The 22,476-nt window shown below is 45.4% G+C and overlaps 1 protein-coding gene across 1 annotated transcript in view; it reads right to left on the bottom strand.

Annotated features, from left to right (window-relative positions):
• The window catches only part of C7H17orf67 (chromosome 7 C17orf67 homolog), a 170,831-nt gene that overhangs the window by 9,455 nt on the left and 138,900 nt on the right, over positions 1-22,476 (bottom strand). The window contains exon 3 of the mRNA XM_069202024.1: positions 21,391-21,538. Within this exon, the coding sequence (XP_069058125.1) occupies positions 21,422-21,538 (117 nt within the window). The 3' untranslated portion in view covers positions 21,391-21,421. The remainder of the gene's footprint in view (positions 1-21,390; positions 21,539-22,476) is intronic.

Here is a 22,476-nt window from a genome sequence, read left to right as displayed (position 1 = left end):
GGGCAGATCACCCTACGGCTAACAAGTTTAACAGTCCTCAGTATTTTTTCCACACTATTCCAATAGCACCATATCTATTCAACAATATTTTCATGGCATTCCCTACACTACTGCCTTTGAACATGCAAGCCTAGTAAATTTGTTAGTTTTTAAATTGACTGACAATGGCACGAACGACAACTAACTGAGCCATAGACACCAGGGTCTAAACTATTGTATACGCCAAACTGGTTAACAATTGGTTGAGGGATTCACATATTAAAGCAGAGTGAAGGAAACAATAACAGCTCTTTTTTTCAAGATTCTCTAAAACGTTCACATTACATTTGACCATATTTCACAGACAAGCAAAGCTGACAAGCAAGTATGCTTAATTTCTAAAACGGTTAAAGTTTTGGAAAAACCATTAACTTCTCCAGTGATCATGTAAATGTATTTTAAAGCTCTCAAAATAGTAAGCTGTAGTTCTCAGATACTGATAAACATCAGACTTACCTGGCACTTCTCTAAAATGAAAGAGGTAAACCTGAGGCTTACATAGAGAATCACATTTTGACACAGAATTGTTTTCTGCCAGTATGTAATATTGCGTTTAATTATTGATCCTCTTTTTCGTTCAGATTATAGGGATTATCTAGACATTAGCAAACATTTCCATCAAGGCAGTAGAGAAGATAAGACCACTGCCTTCGTGAAAAACAGCTCACCATTTTTAGAGTACTCCGTTAAGCAGGCGAAAGTTTCCCAATGCACTGAAGCTTTGCTTTGCGGGTGCCATGTTCAATGCTATTGCACAGCAGAGATTTTTGTTTTTCGAAAATAAACTACCAAAGTGGGATAATCATTCCTTTTGAAAAACAAAAAGTAAATATCCCTGACATACCCTGAATTTTCTTTCAGTATGTGAGGGTATTTATTTTTCTGTTTTAGAACCACGATTCATTTGCAGCCAACATTTGTATTAGGGATTTGTCATTAATAAACATCGTGTAAAGAAAAACCCACACAAGCAGCAGAAATATATTACTGCACAATATACCACAATGATGAACTGGATTGCAGCCCAGAGTAATTACAAGTGGGTGAGATTAATAAAGCAATCCACCCATTACTTTTTTTTTTACCTCAGGGTGACACTCGAAATGCAATGGGAATGCCCATATGTGGGTCCTGTGCTCACTGAGCCATAGGACTCAAGCTGCACCCTTGTCATGAGGCCCAAATAGAATGAAACTAGTCTAAAGTTAAGTGTTCCCGAGGAGACCTGACCTGGCAGTTCGCAGATTTCTGTTCATATTGGATCAGAAACAAGGCTGAACTGCATGGACTATTAATTACCAGTGTCTGAGATTAATTGGTGCAGTCCACAAATCACTTTTTTCTGTTTTCCTCAATATACAAGTAAGACGTCAAGCTCTATTACCAAATATATTTTTCTATACTCTTTGACAGATTGTGATGTATATGTTGTCCTTAGTTCTTCCTTCTCTTCCTTCGTGTATTTCAGTCAATAGCAATCAATCAATCATGCATTTGTAAACCACAGCTAATCACCCATAGGGTCTCAATGCACTCAATGTAGGCATGCTGCAGTGGAAGAACCAGGTCTTGAGGTCCTTCCTGAACTACTTCAGAGATGCGGTCTGCCTGAACTTGAGGGGTAGTGTGTTCCATGTCCGGGCTGCTAGGTAGGAGAAGGATTTTCCTCCTGCTGTACTTTTCCAGATCTTGGGGAAGGCTGGAAGGGCGAGCTGGGAGGAACGGAGTTTCTGTTGGGTACGTAGAGGGTGAGGCGTGGTTGAGGTATTGCATTCCTATGTTGTGCTGTGCCTTGAAGGTGTGGATCAGGAGTTTGTATGTGATGCTCTTGTTGACTGGGAGCCACTGAGGTGGGAGGAGATTCGGCTGTGTCGGGGGATGTCCAGGATGAGTCTGGCTGCTGAATTCTGGACTCTTTGTCATCTTGATTGACATTTCTTGGTGATGCTGGCAAAGAGTGCATTTCTGTAGTCCACTTTGCTAGTGACGAGTGTGTGGTTGACTGTCATGTCGGGGGGAATCCATTTGAAAATCTTCCACAGGAGAGGGAGGGTGCGGAAGCTTGATGAAGAGACTGCGCAAACTTGGCGGGTCATCGATAGAGAGGAGTCCAGGATGATGCCCAGGTTGCACGCATGGTAAGTGTGGGTATTACCCAGAGTGGTGGGCCACCAAGAGTCATTCCAGGCAGAAAAGGTAGAGCCGATCACGAGGATCTCTGTCTTGTCTGAGTTTGAGCTTGAGGCAGCTGGCCTCCATCCAGTCGGTGACCGCTCTCATCCCATTGTGGAAATTCCTCTTGGCTTGAGCAGAGTCCTCGGACAAGGAGAGGATCAGTTGAGTGTCATCAGCGTAGGAGACTATGTTTAGCTCATGTTGTTTGGTGATCTTAGCGAGTGGGGCCATGTAGATGTTGAAAAGCATCAGGCTGAGTGAGGGTCCTTGTGGCACTCCGCAGCAAGTGTCTTTAGGTTCTGACGTGAACATTGGTAATTTGACTATCTGTGTTCTTCCGGTGAGGAAGAACCTAATCCAGTTCAGGGCTTTGTCTTGGATGCCAGCATCGTGCAGTCTGTCACAGAAGGTGGAGTGGGAGACGGTGTCAAATGCGGCAGAGAGGTCAAGGAGGATGAGTGCGGCAGTTCCTCCACAGTCCAGTATGATGGGCATGTCTTCGGTGACTGCTGAGTGCTGTTTCGGTGCTGTGGTTGCTTCTGAATCCGGAATGGGATGGGTCTAGGATACAGTGTGTCTCGAGGAATTTGATGAGTTCCTGGTTGACGGCTTTCTCCGTTACCTTGGCTGGGAAAGGGAGCATACAGCTCTAAGATGACTGTCACAGGCATTAGTCAGTCAAGTAAACTTTATTCGGCATAAAATGCCATGAAAGCACATAGTAAAATCACAGAATTACATTTAAAAAAACAAAAAAATTTCATCACATAACAAAAATGGCAAATATTTAAGAAATCTTAAAAAGAAAAAACATCAGTTTGTTAAAAACCACTGGTTCCGATCAACATATACTATAGCAAACATAATGATAGCTAAATACCTAGAAGCAAGTCAGATGGATACTGCTTCGTAATGCTAAGTGCGTTTCTCATAAAATCAGTAACCAAGGTACATTTTCCAACTGACTCCAGCTGCTGAAGATATTAGAAGCCCAACCTATGTGACAAAAAATTCATAGGATGCAAAATTGGAAAAAGAAACAAATACGAACATACTTATGAAGTTACCAGAACAACTTTAAATGAATAGTCGATTGATCAGAACAGTTATCGCAAGGTGGAAGATTGTCAGACTATAAACCTTGTTGCAGAAATACAAAAGAAAAATGTAATAAATTCAAGTGGTACCTGTTGAGACAAAATCTGAATTGGCTATTTCCTACAAACAATAAATAAACTCAAGCTTGCACACAGGTTCTAGCAGCCTATATTTCTTCAAAGAGGGCATCCTTAAAGAGATAGCTAAACAGAGGCCCTGGTCATGGTCATTAAAACCAGACTTAGGGGGTTATTACAACTTTGGAGGAGGTGTTAATCCGTCCCAAAAGTGACGGTAAAGTGACGGATATACCACCAGCCGTATTACGAGTCCATTATATCCTATGGAACTCGTAATACGGCTGGTGGTATATCCGTCACTTTTGGGACGGATTAACACCTCCTCCAAAGTTGTAATAACCCCCTTAATCTGCACTTTCATAGATGGAGTCATTTGCTGTGGGTTATTATATACTTCAGGACGTTTCAGTAATGGACAAGTATTCCTTATAGAGGGTAACCAAGGAATATCACCCCCCTTGACCATACAATCTAATATAATTGTTTTGGTGAGACCAAGATCACTCGACTGCCATATCTTAGCCAATATATATATAGGGACCAGACCAAGAAGATCTTCAAGATAAGGCAAACCAACATCTGAGTGACAAAAAACAGTGGCTGTACCTGAAGGGTCCAACAATAGTCTTTTAAGAAAGCTGTTTTGTATCTTCTGTAGAGAGTCCATGTTACAGCGCCCCCACACACCCACTCCATAAGACACAAGAGAGATACATTTTGATTCAAACAGCATTGTCATCTCTTTTATAGGTTTGTGTCCCAAAGTACAGCAAAATGGAAAATCCCTTCAATGGCTCTTGAAAGCTAAAGGATGCACTGAGACAACAGAGATGCCCACTTGAGTTTTAGATTGAATGTCAACCTTTCAAACTAGCAAACCTTTTATGTAAAAGGTTTTTGATTTTGTCCTTTTGGGCTCACAAGTTAAAATAAAGGACTTTGGTTCATTGACCTTCAGATCCAGGGCACTCACACATTTCATAAAACCATCCAGCAACCGTTAAAGGCCATTTGTGTTCCTGGCTAAAAGTGCTGCATCATTGACATAGAGAAGAGTTGGAATATAACTATTTCCCACCAGTGGAATATCTATCTTGTTCTGCAAGAGGTGGCCCTTAAGGCCATTAACATAGATTAAAAACAGGAAAGGGGCTAAAATACAACTCTGATGAATACACTGAAAATAATTTATAGAGGAGATAAGTTCTCCCGAAGGGCAGTAACAAATCTTCACAGAGGTATCCCAGTGAAGTATACGTAACAACAAAACTAGTGTTTTTTCCACCCCTAAATCCTCAAACATTTCCCATAACTTGGACCTGTTAACCATATCAAATGCATTTCATAGGTCCAGAAAGGCTAAGTGCGGAGCTGACTTTTTAGTGTAAACATGTTTCCCTTTTAGGACACAGAGGCTAAAACACAGTGCTGTCGCCCCAGTGCCCTGTCTAAACATGTGTTGGAGATCTCAAATAATGTTGTCTGACTTCCCAAGCTTCAAGTTTCATCAAGAGTACTGTAAGGAAATGCCTCCTTGGCATGGTTACCCCCTGACTTTTTGCCTTTGCTGATGCCAAGTTTTGATTGAAAGTGTGCTGGGACCCTGCTAACCAGGCCCCAGCACCAGTGTTCTTTCCCTAAACTGTACCTTTGCTTCCACAATTGGCACAGCCCCAGCACTCAGATAAGTCCCTTGTGACTGGTACCCCTGGTACCAAGGGCCCTGATGCCAGGGAAGGTCTCTAAGGGCTGCAGCATGTCTTATGCCACCCTGGGGACCCCTCACTCAGCACATGCACAAAATGACTAAGTCGACATAGCACTCCCCTCAGAGTGCCATGCCAACCTCACACTGCCTGTGGCATAGGTAAGTCACCCCTCTAGCAGGTCTTACAGCCCTAAGGCAGGGTGCACTATACCATAGGTGAGGGCATGTGTGCATGAGCACTATGCCCCTACAGTGTCTAAGCAAAACCTTAGACATTGTAAGTGCAGGGTAGCCATAAGGGTATATGGTCTGGGAGTTTGTCAAACACGAACTCCACAGTTCCATAATGGCTACACTGAAATCTGGGAAATTGGTATCAAACTTCTAAGCACAATAAATGCACACTGATGCCAGTGTGCAATTTATTGTAACATGCACCCAGAGGGCATCTTAGAGATGTCCCCTGAATACCAACCCAACCTCTAGTGTGGGGCTGACCAGTTTCTACCAGCCTGCCACCACCAGGTGAGTTGCTGGCCACATGGGGAGAGTGCCTTTGTGACTCGGTGACCAGGAAAAAAGCCTGTACTGGGTGGAGGTGCTTCACACCTCCCCCTGCAGGAACTGTAACACCTGGCGGTAAACCTCAAAGGCTCACCCACTATGTTACAGCGCCCCAGGGCATCCCAGCTAGTGGAGATGCCCGCCCCTCCGGCCACTGCCCCCACTTTTGGCAGCAAAGCTGGAGGAGATAATTAGAAAAACAAGGAGGAGTCACCCACCAGTCAGGACAGCCCTAAGGTGCCCTGAGCTGAGGTGACCCTTGCCTTTAGAAATCCTCCATCTTAGTTTTGGAGGATTCCCCAATAGGATTAGGGATGTGCCCCCCTCCCCACAGGGAGGAGGCACAAAGAGGGTGTAGCCACCCTCCAGGACAGTAGCCATTGGCTACTGCCCCCAGACCTAAACACACCCCTAAATTGAGTATTTAGGGGCACCCCAGAACCCAGGAAATCAGATTCCTGCAACCTGAACTACAAAGAAGGACTGCTGACCTACAAGCCTGCAGAGACGACAGACGAAGACAACTGCTTTGGCCCCAGCCCTACCGGCCTGTCTCCAGAATCGAAAACCTGCAACCAGCGACGCATCCAACAGGGACCAGTGACCTCTGAAGCCTCAGAGGACTGCCCTGACCCCCAGGACCAAGAAACTCCTGTGAGCAGCGGCTCTGCTCAACAACAGCTACATCTTTGTAATAATGAAGCAACTTTCAAAGAACTCACTCTTCCCGCCGGAAGCGTGAGACTTCACACTCTGCATCCGATGCCCCCAGCTCGAGATCCAGAGAACAAACACCACAGGGAGGGCTCCCCGGCGACTGCGACCCTATGAGTAGCCCGAGATGACCCTCCTGGACCACTACAGCGACACCTGCAGAGAGAATCCAGAGGCTCCCCCTGACCGCGACTGCCTGTAACAAGGGACCTGATCCCTGGACCAAGCATTGCACCCGCAGCCCCCATGACCTCAAGGAACCAAACCTCAGTGCAAGAGTGACCCCCAGGCATCCCTCTGCCTAGCCCAGGTGGTGGCTGTCCCGAGAAGCCCCCCCCTGTGCCTGCCTGCACCGCTAGAGTGACCCCCAGGTCCCTCCATTGTTTCCTATCTAAAACCCGACGCCTGCTTTGCACACTGCACCCGGCCGCCCCTGTGCCGCTGAGGGTGTGTTTTGTGTGCCTACTTGTGTCCCCCCCAGTGCTCTACAAAACCCCCCTAGTCTGCCCACCAAGGACGCAGGTACTTACCTGCTTGCAGACTGGAACCGGAGCACCCCTGTTCTCCATAGGTGCCTATGTGTTTTGGGCACCTCTTTGACCTCTGCACCTGACCGGCCCTGAGCTGCTGATGTGGTAACTTTGGGGTTGCCTTGAACCCCCAACAGTGGGCTGCCTATGCCCAGGAACTGAGACTTGTAAGTGTTTTACTTACCTCACAATCTAACCATTACTTATCTCCCCCAGGAACTGTTGATTTTTGCAGTGTCCACTTTTAATATAGCTTATTGCCATTTTAACAAAGACTGTATATGATATTGCTTTAATTCAAAGTTCCTAACTTACCTGTGTGGCGTACCTTGCATTTTATGTATTTACTTCAAATCTTGAACTTGTGGTTCTAAAAATAAACTAAGAAAAGATATGTTTCTATATTAAAACCTATCAGCATGGAGTAAGTCTTTGAGTGTGTGTTCCTCATTTATTGCCTGTGTGTGTACAACAAATGCTTAACACTACCCTCTGATAAGCCTACTGCTCGACCACACTACCACAAAATAGAGCATTAGAATCATCTAATTTTGCCACTATCTTACCTCTAAGGGGAACCCTTGGGCTCTGTGCACACTAGGGGGGTCATTCTGACCCTGGCGGTAATTACCGCCAGGGCGGAGGTTGGCTGTAGCACCGCCAACAGGCTGGCGGTGCTCCGCCGGGCATTCTGACCGCAGCGGTACAGCCGCGGCCAGAAGCGGAAAGCCGGCGGTGTACCGCCGACTTTCCGCTGCCCATGGGAATCCGCCATGGGGATTCTGACACCCCATACCGCCATCCTGTTCCTGGCGGTTCGCCCGCCAGGAACAGGATGGCGGTATGGGGTGTCGAGGGGCCCCCGTAAGAGGGTCTGCTTTGCAGACAGTGAAAATCGCGACGGGTGCCACTGCACCCGTCGCACCCCTTCAACTCCGCCGGCTCAATTCTGAGCCGGCTTCCTTGTTGACGGGGCTTTCCCGCTGGGCCGGCCGGCGGTCTTCTGGCGGTCGCCCGCCGGCCCCGCGGGAAAGCCAGAATGACCGCTGCGGTCTTTTGACCGCGGAGCGGTCTTTCGGCGGGAACCGCTTGGCGGGCGGCGACCGCCGCGGTCAGAATCACCCCCTATCTCTTACTTTGAGATAGTATATACAGAGCCAACTTCCTACATTGGTGGATCAGCGGTGGGGTGTAAGACTTTGTATTTGCTGGACTACTCAGCCAATACCTGATCACATTACTAAATTCCAAAAATTGTCATTAGAAACTGATTTTTGAAATTTGAGCTATTTTTCTAAAAAAAATTAAGTCCTGCTAGGACCTTGTGTAAGTCCCTGTTAGCATTTCTTTTAGAGTTTAAAAGTTTGTAAAAGTTTGGATTTAAGTTCTAGAAGTAGTTTTTAGATTCTTAAAAAGTTATCCCAACTTTTAGAGAAATAATGTCTAGCACAGATGAGATGGTGGTGGAACTCAACCTCACCCCTTACCTGCATCTAGGGATGTCTGAGCTAAGGACTCTCTGTAAGCTGAAAAATATAAAAGCTGGGTCCAACCCTACCAAAGTTAAGCTCCAGGAGCTTTTGGCAGAGTTTGCAAAGGACCATCCCTCTGAGGATAACCCTACAGAGGGGGAAGCTAGTGACCAGGAGGGTGATTACCTTCCTCCTGTCCTAGTTAGGGAAAACAAGGTCTCTCAAACCCTGACTCCACAAGTGATAGTCAGAGATACTGGTTCTTCCACAGGGGAGACCAGTAACTCTGGAAGCATTGAGGGCAGCCTCAATGAAGATGACCTCCTGTTAACCAGGATGGCCAAAAGATTGGCTTTGGAGAGACAGCTCCTAGCCATAGAGAGGGAAAGGCAAGAGATGGGTTTAGCTCCCATCAATGGTGGCAGCAACATAAATTGGGTCAGAGAAAGTACTGACATGCTAATAAGCCCCAAAGGGATTGTAACAAAATATGAAGATGGTGATGATATCACCAAGTGGTTCACAGCTTTCGAGAGGGCTTGTGCAACCAGAAAAGTAAATAAATCTCACTGGGGTGCTCTCCTTTGGGAAATGTTCACTGGAAAGTGTAGGGATAGACTCCTCACACTCTCTGGAAAAGATGCAGAATCCTATGACCTCATAAAGGCTACCCTGAGAGTACAGGATTAGGTTGAGGGGGCTCAAAAATCCTCGAGCCAGACCTGGGTTGATTTTGTTGACTTCTCAGTCAAAACACTGGATGGTTGGATTAATGGCAGTGGCGTAAATGATTATGATGGGCTGTGTAACTTGTTTATGAAAGAATATCTTTTAAGTAATTGTTTCAATGTTCAACTGCATCAGCATCTGGTAGACCTAGGTCCAATTTCTCCCTATGAATTGGGAAAGGAGGCAGGCCATTGGGTCAAGACTCGGGTGAACAAGATTTCCATAGGGGGTGACCAAAAGAAATGGGTCACGAAGCCTCCCCAGGGGAAGAGTGTTGAGACATCCAATGGAAAAAGTAAAGAGTCTTCTACAGGACCCCAAAAACCTGCTCAGGAGGGTGGGTCCAAAGCCTCTTCACAATCCTCATTTGGGTATAAGGGTAAAAACTATGATCCCAAAAAGGCCTTGAGTTGCATCTGTACTCAGCATGACCATCAAACTGGAGACAAGGCCTGTCCCAAGAAAGGTTCCACAACAACTACTACTCCAGTTAGCACTGGAATAGCCAGTCTCCAGGTGGGATCAAGAGTGTGCCCAGAGCAAATCAGGGTTCACACTGAAGCTACATTAGTCTCAGAGGGTGGGGTGGACCTTGCCACACTTCCTGCCTGGCCGCCTAACATGCAAAAATACAGGCAGCAGCTCTTAATCAATGGGACTAGAGTAAAAGCCCTGAGGGATACAGGTGACAGTGTCACTATGGTGACAGAAAAACTGGTTTCCCAAGGACAATACCTGGCTGGACAGACATATCCAGTCACCAATGCTGACAGTCAGACTAAGGTCCATCCCATGGCAATGGTAATTTTAGAATGGGGAGGGGTCATTGGCCTGAAACAGGTGGTAGTCTCTTCTGCTATACCAGTAGAATGTCTGCTTGGAAATGATCTGGAGTCCTCAGCATGGGCTGAGGTAGAACTCAAAACCCATGCAGCCATGCTGGGTATCCCTGAACTGGTGTGTGTGAAGACAGGGGCACAGTACAGGGCTCAGGGTGAAAAAGAAGTGTTGGAGTCTGGAATAATGGCCCAACCTTCCAAGAGAAAAGGAAAGAAGACTGGGGAACCAGCTTCAGCACAGCACAAGAAACAGAACCTCTCTTCCCAGGAAGATGTTCTATCCCCTGAGGGAACTGAGTCCATGGAGCTGGAACCTTACCAGGTTGAGCTCTTGGGCCCAGGGGGACCCTCAAGGGAACAGTCGTGCAAGGGGCAGGAAACTTGTCCCTCTCTTGAAGGCCTAAGACAGCAAGCAACTGAGCAAGAAAAGGGAAATGTCAGTGGAACACACAGGGTCTATTAGGAAGATGGACTCCTTTACACTGAGGCAAGAGATCCCAAACCTGGTGCCACTAGGAGAGTGGTAGTGCCTCAGGAGTTTAGGGAGTTCATTCTGACCTTAGCCCATGACATTCCCCTTGCTGGGCATTTGGGACAAACCAAGACATGGGAGAGGTTAGTCAACCATTTCTATTGGCCCAATATGTCCCAGAAGGTGAAGGAGTTTTGTACCTCCTGTGTCACCTGTCAAGCCAGTGGTGACACAGGTGGCCATCCAAAGTCCCCCCTCATTCCACTTCCAGTGGTGGGGTCCCCTTTGAAAGAGTGGGAGTGGATATAGTGGGTCCACTTGAACCTCCCACAGCATCAGGGAATCAGTATATCCTAGTAGTAGTGGATCATGCTGTTAGGTACCCTGAAGCAATTCCCCTTAGGTCCACTATGGCCCCTGCAATAGCCAAGGCACTCATTGGTATTTTTACCAGAGTGGGATTTCCTAAGGAGGTGGTTTCTGACAGAGGTACCAACTTCATGTCAGCTTACCTGAAACATATGTGGAATGAGTGTGGGGTGTCTTATAAATTCACCACACCATACCATCCACAAACCAATGATCTTGTTGAGAGATTTAACAAGACATTGAAGGGCATGATCATGGGGCTCCCTGAAAAACTCCAAAGGAGATGGGATGTCCTCTTGCCATGCCTGCTTTTCGCCTACAGAGAGGTGCCTCAGAAGGGAGTAGGGTTTTCACTCTTTGAACTTCTGTTTGGCCACCCTGTTAGGGGACCACTAGCTCTTGTAAAGGAAGGCTGAGAGAGACCTCTCCATGAGCCTAAACAAGATGTGGTGGACTATGTACTAGGCCTACGTTCAAGGATGGCAGAGTACATGGAAAAGCCAAGAAAAAACCTTCAGGCCAGCCAACAACTCCAGAAGATGTGGTATGACAAAAAGGCTGCTATGGTTGAGTTTCAGCCAGGGCAGAAAGTCTGGGTTCTGGAGCCTGTGGCTCCCAGGGCACTTCAGGACAAATGGAGTGGCCCTTACCCAGTGCTAGAAAAGAAGAGTCAGGTCACCTACCTGGTGGACCTAGGCAGTAGCAGGACCCCCAAGAGGGTGATCCATGTTAACCGCCTCAAACTCTTCCATGATAGGGCAGATGTAAACCTGTTGATGGTTACAGATGAGGACCAGGAAGCAGAGAGTGAACCTCTCCCTGATCTCCTCTCCACTGACCCTAAGGATGGCAAGTAGATGGAGTGATCTATTCATACACCCTCTCTGGCCAACAGCAGGCTGACTTGAGGCAAGTCCTCCAGCAGTTTGCTGAGCTCTTTTCTTTAACCCCTGGTCAGACACACCTGTGTACCCATGATGTGGACACAGGAGACAGCATGCCTGTCAAAATCAAAATATGTAGACAGCCTGATCAAGTTCAAGAAAGCATCAAAGTGGAAGTCCACAAGATGCTGGAGTTGGGAGTGATTGAGCACTCTGACAGTCCCTGGGCTAGCCCAGTGTTCTTGGTCCCCAAACCTCACACAAAAGATGGCAAGAGAGGGATGAGGTTGTGTGTGGACTACAGAGGGCTTAACTCTGTCACCAAGACAGATGCTCACCCCATTCCAAGGGCACACACGACGTGCCACGGCTTTATGTTACACGAAACATCGTGTACGATCGAAGAGATTTTCTAATCAATTTGGACTACGGTCCCCACTGCGACACGCACAGCAGTTGGCTGGCAGTGACAGAAGCAATAAATACCTTGAGCCCCTGAGGTTTCCGGCGCTCCTGGTTAATTGATCAACATAGAATCCTGGAATCAGCATTATACTCAACATATGAGCCTTACATAATACAGGCACTCTTTGGCATTGCGACCTTCTACGGAATAAGTTTAGACCCTGGGACATCCACCAGGGCTTCTTTGAACACAGGAGCCACTACCTTTCCAAAGAAATTTCCTCTGACCACTTCTTGCACATACTGTATATATATCACCTTCACTCACCTGCACCTCAGCACCTTCACTGTTTTTTATTAGGAGCACCTATCTAGATGAATGTAATTTTGATATATGGAATGACATGTTTAAAAGAAATTTACATGCAGATGTCTGGAATAATATGTTTAAAGAAATATATGATGTAATAAATTTTCCTTGATTATTTGTACACGGAGATTTTTTAAATTATCCAGTTTACCGCAGAAGTCTAGGTTACTTCCCCCTTTCTTTGACCTTTCATTCTTAAACACCCCATTCCAAGGGCAGATGAACTTATAGACACATTGGGTGCTGCCAAATACTTAAGTACCTTTGACTTAACAGCAGGGTACTGGCAAATAAAAATGGCACCAGGAGCAAAAGAGAAAACAGCATTCTCTACACCTGATGGGCACTACCAGTTTACTGTGATGCCCTTTGGCTTAGAGAATGTCCCTGCCACCTTCCAAAGGTTGGTGAATCAAGTCCTTGCTGGCACGGAGTCCTTTAGTGCAGCTTATCTTGATGATATTGCTGTCTTTAGCTCCAACTGGCAGGATCACCTGGTCCACCTGAGAAAGGTTTTGCAGGCCCTGCAAGCCGCAGGCCTCTCTATCAAGGCATCTAAATGTCAGATAGGGCAGGGTACTGTGGTTTATTTGGGTCACCTTGTAGGTGGAGGTCAAGTTTAGCCACTCCAACCCAAGATCCAGACTATTCAAGACCAGGTAGCTCCAAAAACCCAGACTTAAGTCAGGGCATTCCTTGGCTTGACTTGGTACTATAGGAGGTTTGTGAAGGGTTATGGATCAACAGTGACACCTCTTAAAGAACTTACCTCCAAGAAAATGCCCAAGAAAGTGAAGTGGACCGTGGACTGTCAAAAGGCCTTTGACAACCTGGAGCAAGCAATGTGTACAGCACCAGTTTTGAAAGCTCTAGATTACTCTAAGCAGTTCATTGTGCATACAGATGCCTCTGAACATGGGGTAGGAGCAGTCCTGTCCCAAACAAATGATCATGGCCTTGACCAGCCTGTTGCTTTTATTAGCAGGAGGTTACTTTCCAGGGAGCAGCGTTGGAGTGCCATTGAGAGGGAGGCCTTTGCTGTGGTCTGGTCCCTGAAGAAGTTGAGACTATACCTTTTTGGTACTCACTTCATGGTTCAAATTGACCACAGTCCTCGCAGATGGCTAATCCTCCCCAATTTCTTAACAGTTGAATCTAGTGAAGATATTTGATGATAAAAAAATGGATTTGATATCCCCCTTTTCCTAAAAATAGGTACAATAACTGCTTTCTTCCAGAAGGGCAGAAGGGCGTCTGTTATTGCAGCAAAAAATTATTTGTGGGAAGTGGGGCCCAAAGTTCCACATTTTCTTTAAACAAGTCCAAGGGGACACCATCCTGTCCCGGGCCTTTACCCCCTTTACTTTTTCTAATTGCCAAAGTAACATCATCTATATTAATGGACAAGCTGAAGACAACTATACTACCATGATCAACTAATGACTTTACCCTCGGTCCCCTACCCGATCTGCCTTAGACTTAAAAACCACAGAAAAGTGGGAAACTCACACATCAGGTGAAATAACACAGTCAATATTAGACAGAGGACCAGCTGAAAACAGAAAACAGTTTATCACCTGCCAAATAAGTTTGAGTCCTTTAATTCTCCTGCCCTCAAGCTGTCGGTCTGAGTTCGATCTTCCTGGCCAGAAAAGTTGCTTTATACGATGACCTTGCCTGCTTAAAAATCTCATGATTTCTTGGGATGGCCATCAGGGCTGTCTTTAGAGCCCTATGTGCCTCAGAGCATGCCAAACTGAACCAATGATGGGGGGTGGGGAGCGAGGTTTGTGCTTTGCGGTCAGTGCTACTGAAACCAAGTGGGAGAGGCTAGCAAAGTTCTTAGTTATCTGAGTAGCAGGTTCACTAATTTCTAGATATTTACTCATTAAATTGAAATTTTGGGATACTAAAGACTTAAAAAAGGAAGGCAGTTTAATACAAGCCCAATTAATGTGGAATCCGCTATTGGCAGAGAAGGTAATAGGGGTCAACTCCTTGCTGAAATCTGTGCTGAAAGCACAATATTCAAAAGTCACCACTAGTGGATTGTGATCACTTGCACAATTTAGAATTCTAAACTGAGATGCCAGAGGGCTATATGTTTTAGAAACCAGGATAAAATCTATAGTGCTGTGTGTACCTCCCCCTGTAAAAGATGGACAGAGTTTGGAAGTGGCCCAGCCACACTCCCCTGTGAAGAGAAGATCATATTTCTATATCATATTGTTAATTGCATCCCCATAAATAGTGTGATTAAAATGAGTCACCTCTAGGTTTGTAATGTCCCCAAAGCCACAGATCCTGATCCAACTAAATGGGTAAAGGGTACAGTTAAAAGTGCCTACTCACCTACACCAAGAAACTATATTACAGTTCAAATTTATCATATAGTCAGCAAGAAAGTGTATGACTTCAGATGAATAGTGATAAAAAATGTTATAAATATTGATGATCAGCAGGTGTATAGGCAGCCCTGACAGAAACTGTATTTGAAACCAGGAAGTGGAGCATTAAAATCTTTTACGTATATACTTGTAAATTTAACTGAAATCAAACAAGCGAAACCACCCTTTACCCTCACTGAAGGAGAGGGAATTGCTGCAGTAAAAAAGTAGTGGAAATCATTCCCATAAAAATTTTTGGTGGCCCAGGTCTCCTGAAGACACATTGGCCCTCATTTTAAGATTGGCGGTAAATGCCGCCTACCGCAGCGGCGATGGCGGCCAAAAGAGCGTTGTCGCGGCTACCATCTGTCCGCCATATTATTATGACCACAGCAGATTTCCGCCACAAGAAGGGGGGAAATCCGGCAGTGGCCATACTGGCAGATGGCGGTAAGGTGGCGCTGGTACCACCAGCAGCGCCACGCCAGTAGACCGCTGCCAGACGGATTATGTCAAATAATACGGCCTGGCAGTGTTCTGCTGGCAGGCGCTGCTGGCGGTAGCAGTGCCCGTCCTGTCTCCTGCCGGAAGACCCCCTGGATCCAGGTAAGTCGGGTCTCTGACAGAGGAGTGGGGTGGGGGTGTTGTGTGTGTGGGGGTGTGTGCATGTATATGTGAGTGTGTGAGTGAATGCAATTGTGTGTTTTGTGTTGTGAGCGTGCATGTATTAATGTTTGTGAGTGCGTGTATGTATGGAAATGTGAGTGTGTGTATGTATGGAAGAGTGTGTTCATCTGTGTATGGAAATTGGAATGCGTGTATGTTTTGATGTATGTGCAGATGTGTGCGTGAATGGATGAATGCATGCGTGTATGTATGTGTGAATGAGTGTGTCCCTTCATGTGTGTGTGTGTGTGAATGGGGGGGCGTGGATGTAAGGGGGTTTGGGGTGTTTGGAGAGGTATAGGGGGAGCGGGCCTCCTATCAGTGACATGGAAGGAATTCCCTGTCACTGATAGGGTCCACCGCCATGGTTTTCGTGGCATTACGAACGCCACGAAAACCATGGCGGTAGGCAGGGACATCATCCTGCCGGTGGCACAATGGTGGCCGACGGACCAGAGATGGTTATCTCCAGCCCGGCAGCTGCTACCGCCATGGCTGTCGGAGTGGTACATTGGCGGGTTGGCTTCATAATGTCATAATGTGGTGGTAAGTACTGCCAGCCTGTTGGCGGTAGTACCGCTACATTAGAGCCGACCGCCAGGGTCATAATGACCCCCATTATGTCAAAACCCTTAGTGAATGAGATCCAGTCATCATTTGATAATTGTGTTTGTATATTTGCCACATTCCATGAAAGGAGGGTACAGGGCATGGAGGTTATGGGGGGGGGGAATCTCTTGAACATCTTACTTTGAGGATCCCTCTTCAAGCATTCATGAACCGCTAGATTTAAAAGCGTGCCAGACAAATTGGGGGGAAAAGACTCTGGGAGAGACCTTTGCCAGGTTGACTGTGTAGGTGTAATCATCACAGGGTGTCAGTTGATATCCTGCAAATCTTGAAAGCCTTCAAAATGATTTTGCAAGGGGACAGAGGGGTAAAATCGTGGTTCTCTGAGATGTATCTTGGGGACAGGAGTGTTGAAAGCCATGGGGACACAACTATGTACACAACAAGGTTTATAATAGGAGCCTAGGGGTAGAGCCCTGATCTTACCCCTGATATGAGTCAGTATCCGAACACACCCAGTAACTTCTTGACCAGGGAGGGATTTCTAAAATTTACCACCAGTCAGTCGCCATCAGTAAATTTAGGGTAATGACCAACTAATGTGACTCTTTTTACTGTTAAAATTTAACTATCAAGATCACAGGAGCAGCCAGAATTAGTCCTCAGCCAATGCATCACCTGTATTTTAAATCCTGCCAAGATTCTTTTGTATTTGGTGAGGGGGTGAAAGTTGATCTAGAATTAGAACATATAGGCCCATATATATACTTTTTTGCCCCGCGTTTGCGTCACTTTTTGGCGCAAAAGCGGCACTAACTTACAAAACACAATTGTATTTTGTTAGTTAGCGCCGCTTTTGCGTCAAAGAATGACGCAAACGCGGCGCAAAAAAAGTATAAATATGGGCCATAGTGTACATTACGGTGGCAAATGCAGGCTACTGGGCCGGGTGTTTGAGCTAAGCCGGTACCTATTTGAAGGCTGACATCCATTTTGAGGCATACGACCCTGGCCCAGACTCACGCAATCTGGCTCTAGGTTATTCCTAGGTGGTAATAAAGGCACTGCACCCTCCACAATTGATGACATCCCATGTTCCTTTGAGAGTGGAATCTCATTCATGGCCGGCCCTTTTCGAGTAATAACAAGAATAACTTGATTGCGATCTGCAGGTGGCGATTCAACTCACGTAGTGGGGTCTAAATTGTGGATAGAAGCCAGAATCTTCTCAATACCCTTATCTATATGCTCACAAATATCCGAATGCAGAGAGTTCAACTTATCTAGTAGCTTCTCCATCACTTTATTGCAAGGGTCTTTTAAAAAGTCTGTAAACAATTCCTTCCCAGTGTGCCTTTAAGGACGCTAAACAACCTGGGTTAGGAGCAGGCAAAGGGACATCAAGGTGATTTTCTGTTTCTTCGCATGTTGGGATGACTTCCTAGGTGTTTTGGATGGGGGGTGGGCATTGGATGTGAGTGTATAGCGGCAACTATTTCCACAACCTCTGCCAGGGTATTCGGCTCGACCCAAGGATTACTAGACATTCCTTTGATATTATCAGTTATAGTTGCTGAAGTGGAACAAGCAATGTGTGCTTGATTGTCCTCCCCACCCTCATTAAAACTAGGGGGTGAAGCGGATGATTGATCAGATGGTCTGTGAGACTGGGTACTTCTAGAGAGAGGCAGCGCACAGCGTCTAATTGATGCTCGAACCTGCCTGTTTCCGAGTCGATTGCGCCCAGGACCGAAGATGGGTAGTTGTAACAGAAGGTGCAAGCTTATTAGGAGTCTCTTTGCCCACGTGGGAGCCATTTGCTTTTCTTTTTCCCACGGACGCCATGAAGCAATGACGCTGTCCACAAATAAAAACAATTAAACAGTACCAAGATAAGACAGCTAAAAGAGAACACCTCATATCTCATGAAAAATTAGTAACAACGTCTCTCTTTTCCAGGGCCAAGCGATTGTTGTATCCTTGGCTAGGATTGAGGGGGTGAGAGATTATAGCCTTATCGCCCACATGCAGTTGAGTCTAAGCAGCTGTTAATTATCTTCACCTCATCACGTTTCTTTGAAGCTCTTAATTGCAGGGAGCAAAACTAACAGGGGTTAAATCCTCCCCCCCCCCCAACTCATAAGGCATTAACAACTTCGCATGAGGCGAGGGCAAACATGTTTAAATATGTCGACTTCCAAAGAGCACCAAAATGGATTCTATGAAATGACATATTTCAAAAGTTGTACACTCTCAGAGTAACAATTGCAGGAAAGTCACTAAAAGTATATCAGTCATGTTACTTAGCAGTTCTGATGAATCGGAGAATGCAGAAACCATGCCTTCTCAGAGAATGCATAAATGAATATTCCAAAGAAATGATAACTCAGTATCTTTTCTTGTCAAAGAGCTACTTAAAGAAGCATAGCTCAGCTCTGATTACTTTTGCCACATCCCTCCTTCCTCTTCTAGTCAAACTATGGTAACGGGTGATTCATACACCGCTCAAAGTTTTTGTAGAAGAAAACGTCTACTGGGTATTCACCAGGCTGGCATTGAGGCAGGTAGTGTCTTAATGAGCAGTGATCTTTGGTCCGCAGTAGCTGAAGGCTGTGTCTATGCCCTGATTTTGAAAGCTATTCCAATAGCGTTTGACACAATTGCTCATGAAATCCTCTTGAAAAGGCTAGTGGAGAAAAACATCAATGGCCTAAAACCATCTTGGATAGCCTAAGTTGTGGCAAACAGACCTCAGGAAGCGCAACTGAGCTGGTTCACCTCTGAGGCCAATCGGTGCAGTGAGGATTCCATTTTCTTAACATTGTTATTTAATCTGCGCCTTACCTCTCGGGCTTATCTGTTGCATGGAAAGGGCTCTGCAGGCAATAGATAGTTCGGCCTTCAATCAAGGGTGAGAGGGAGAAAGAGGCCTATCAACTCCGAGCAGCACTGCTGGCTATGTGCGGGTGGGTAAGTGCCAAATGTTTGAAACTTAATAGCTCAACCTGATGATTTCTGTTAATAAACAACTTGGGGAATGGCTGGAGCACTAGTTATTGGCCACATGTATTTTGGTTTTTATCAACTGGTAGTTGATGCAGCTAGAAATCTCAGAGGGTTAATTCATTCTGCACTCTCTTTGATGCTCCAAATGTGTACCAAAAGCTTGCTTTTCACCTATTGTTTTCATTTAGAGTACTTCGTTTTCTAAATTTTCTGACCGACTCATGATGGTAAATGTCTTCATTCACACAAGGTTTTTTCTATAATGTAATTTACTTGCAACTGATTTCAAAAACACAATATATATACAATTATGATGAACTTTTTCTATTTGGAGGTAGATGTTCGAGTCAGTAAGCCTCACAGCAGTGAAAAATTAATTTGCATTTTTCACTACCAGAACATGGAAAATGTAAATGTCCGTGTTTTGAATAAACTGCCCCCTACCCTTTGACATGTGTAGGGCCTACTCTAGGGGAGACTTATATGTATTAAAAAGGAAGGTTTGGGCCTGGCAAAAGGTTTATCTTGCCAGGTTGAAATGGCAGTTTACAACTGCGCACATGCAATGGCAGGGCTGTAACACGGCTAACGGGCTACTTGAGTGGGTGGCACAATAGGTGCTGCAGGTCCACTAATAGCATTGCATTTACAGGCCCTGTGTACATGTTGAATCACTTTACCTGGGACTAACAAGTACAATAAATATGCCAATTGGGTGTAAGTCAATACTACCATGTTTAAAGGAGAGGGCACAGGCACTTTAGCACTGGTTAGCAGTGGTAAAGTGCACAGAGTCCTAAGGCCAACAAAAATTAGATCAGCAAAAAATGGAAGGGAAAGCCAAGGTTTGGGGGATAGACAACCCAAAGGCTACCAGGTCTAACAGCTGCTTTTGGATAAGCAAAATAACACATGAAAATGCTTGCTTGTACTCCCATTCATTTCATTCCTAAATTTTCACGTTATAGAGACATTTACATTACTCAGAGTGAAACAGCCAACATGTGTTTCATCCTGTGTACTTTTTCTTGGCTTAGAAAATAATTTTATCTGGTAAGATTGACAATATTTTTGTTAAAGCTATAGTGGTAGGTACATATCTTGTGCTCATTGTAAATAGAACATATAGGTATTCCACGATTATGATTGCTGGTGAAAACGCTTTGTCTGGTAATCTCCTCTAAGTACAATAAGGATACAGTGCATTAGTGAAGATCATCGACATCCCTTATTTCATTATTGAAGCAGTAAATCACTGTTGTGTGAATGTTGTGGCTGTCATTGTTTGATCACACCAATAAATTACCTATTGTAAGAGGAACTCTTATAGCAAGGTGCCCATCAGTAAACACCAGGAGTCACCCTTGTCAAACAGGCATGAGACATTTGTGTCTTCCCACATATTTTATATTTAAACTTATCTTATACTTATTCACCACTAGGTTTCCCATCACTGGTAATAACTTTTGATTAAAGATCAGAGCTCTCCCTGTTATCAGTACACTGCTAGAGAAACAGCAGCAGCACATACAGGAATAAAGAGAGGACCTCTGGACACATCTTCCAGCTTTCATCTACATCAACTATAAACTATTCCAAAGACTGACAGAAAACAGAGAACTGGAAAACAGCAGAGGAAAAGGTGTCAGAACAGTTCAAGTAATTTGCACATAAAGCACTGAATTTTATCCTCCCTAAAAGCAAATCCTCAGAGTGCAAAAACACACACCCAGCCTCAGCCAGGACTCCTTTTCAGTGTAACTCCAGTCACTGTTATTTCTTTTCTGATATCTGACACATCGTAGAGAAAAAACATAGCATTGTGTATTTTACCCTAGAAATACCCCTAACTTGTGTACACATTTTTGTGCTAATAACTGGAGGGTGTAGCATGACCCCTGAGAGATTAGATGCAGAGTTTACCCACTGATACTCAGACCTGTTTGAAAACAAAAAATATTGGAGGTTGATGCACTGGTTCACTCAGCTATTATGTCCCCCAAATTGTCTGGACAACCTTTTAATGTGATCATTAATCCCACAGAGTCATCCCATTTTACACCACTCATGAATATGTATCGACAGTGACAGGTTAGGATCTAAAAATAAATATATGATCAACATCAGAGTGTTGTATCATGTGATTTTCCACTCTTATCAAAATATTGAAGCACAGACTGTTGATAAAGAATTAGAAGTAGGGAATACCTTTCTCTTCCAGATCCATCACTGGAAATTTGACCCCTGCTATTCTAACCTGCAAGATTATGCAATAAAATACAAAAATAACTTTTGGTAAAAATAAAATCATACCCTCCAGTTATAGATATGCAAGGCGGTTTTACTAAACAGGGTTAGCAATGTTTCTGTTGCAGTGTGGCTGGCAGTGTGGATTCAGCCAATGCTCAAGAAATTGCTCCTCGGATCTCTGCTCCAGTCGTTGAAGGTAAAGCATGTATTCCTGTTGGAAACAATAACGCAGTGTCAGGTATAAATCAGTGTCTAAAACTATAAATCATAAGCAATTCAGAAAGTAATCTTTATATACAAATTGCATCATGTCTCCTTGCAAAGATAATGTTTACTTACTCTGAAATTTTTAAATGATATAAGGATGTTGTAGAAACCACATAAAAGGTATTTGAGTTTTTATTTTAACATGTGCTCATAGTTGTTTCTTTGCTAATATCTTGCCTGTGTTCTACACATTGAGTAAGGGCCAATGTATGTTAGTAAAAGCAATCTTAAGTATGAAAGAAAACAATCTGTGAGCTAAACCTGGCTGAATTATGGATTCAAAAGAGTTCATCATCTGCTTTATGCTTATCCTTTACCTCATGTCTGAAGCAACTTAATGCCAGTAGTACATTATGGCCCTCATTCTGACCTTGGCGGGCGGCGGAGGCCGCCCGCCAAAGTCCCGCCGTCAGATTACCGTTCCGCGGTCGAAAGACCGCGGCGGTAATTCTGACTTTCCCGCTGGGCTGGCGGGCGGTCGCCTTCAGACCGCCCGCCAGCCCAGCGGGAAAGAGGCTTCCACGATGAAGCCGGCTCGGAATCGAGCCGGCGGAGTGGAAGCTGTGCGACGGGTGCAGTTGCACTCGTCGCGTATTTCACTGTCTGCGCAGCAGACAGTGAAATACATGTAGGGGCCCTCTTACGGGGGCCCCTGCAATGCCCATGCCAGTGGCATGGGCACTGCAGGGGCCCCCAGGGGCCCCGCGACCCCCCCTACCACCATCCGGATCTCGGCGGTCCGACCGCCGGGATCTGGATGGCGGTAGGGGGGGTCGGAATCCCCGCGGCGGTGCAGCAAGCTGCGCCGCCGTGGAGGATTCAATGGGGCGGCGGTACACTGGCGGGAGCCCGCCAGTGGTGCCGGTCCGACCGCGGCTTTAC

Source organism: Pleurodeles waltl, chromosome 7 (genome assembly GCF_031143425.1).
Source record: "Pleurodeles waltl isolate 20211129_DDA chromosome 7, aPleWal1.hap1.20221129, whole genome shotgun sequence".
Lineage (NCBI taxonomy): Eukaryota > Metazoa > Chordata > Amphibia > Caudata > Salamandridae > Pleurodeles > Pleurodeles waltl.
The sequence above is the reverse complement of the archived record's forward strand: the minus strand, read 5'-3'. Positions and strand labels throughout refer to the sequence as shown.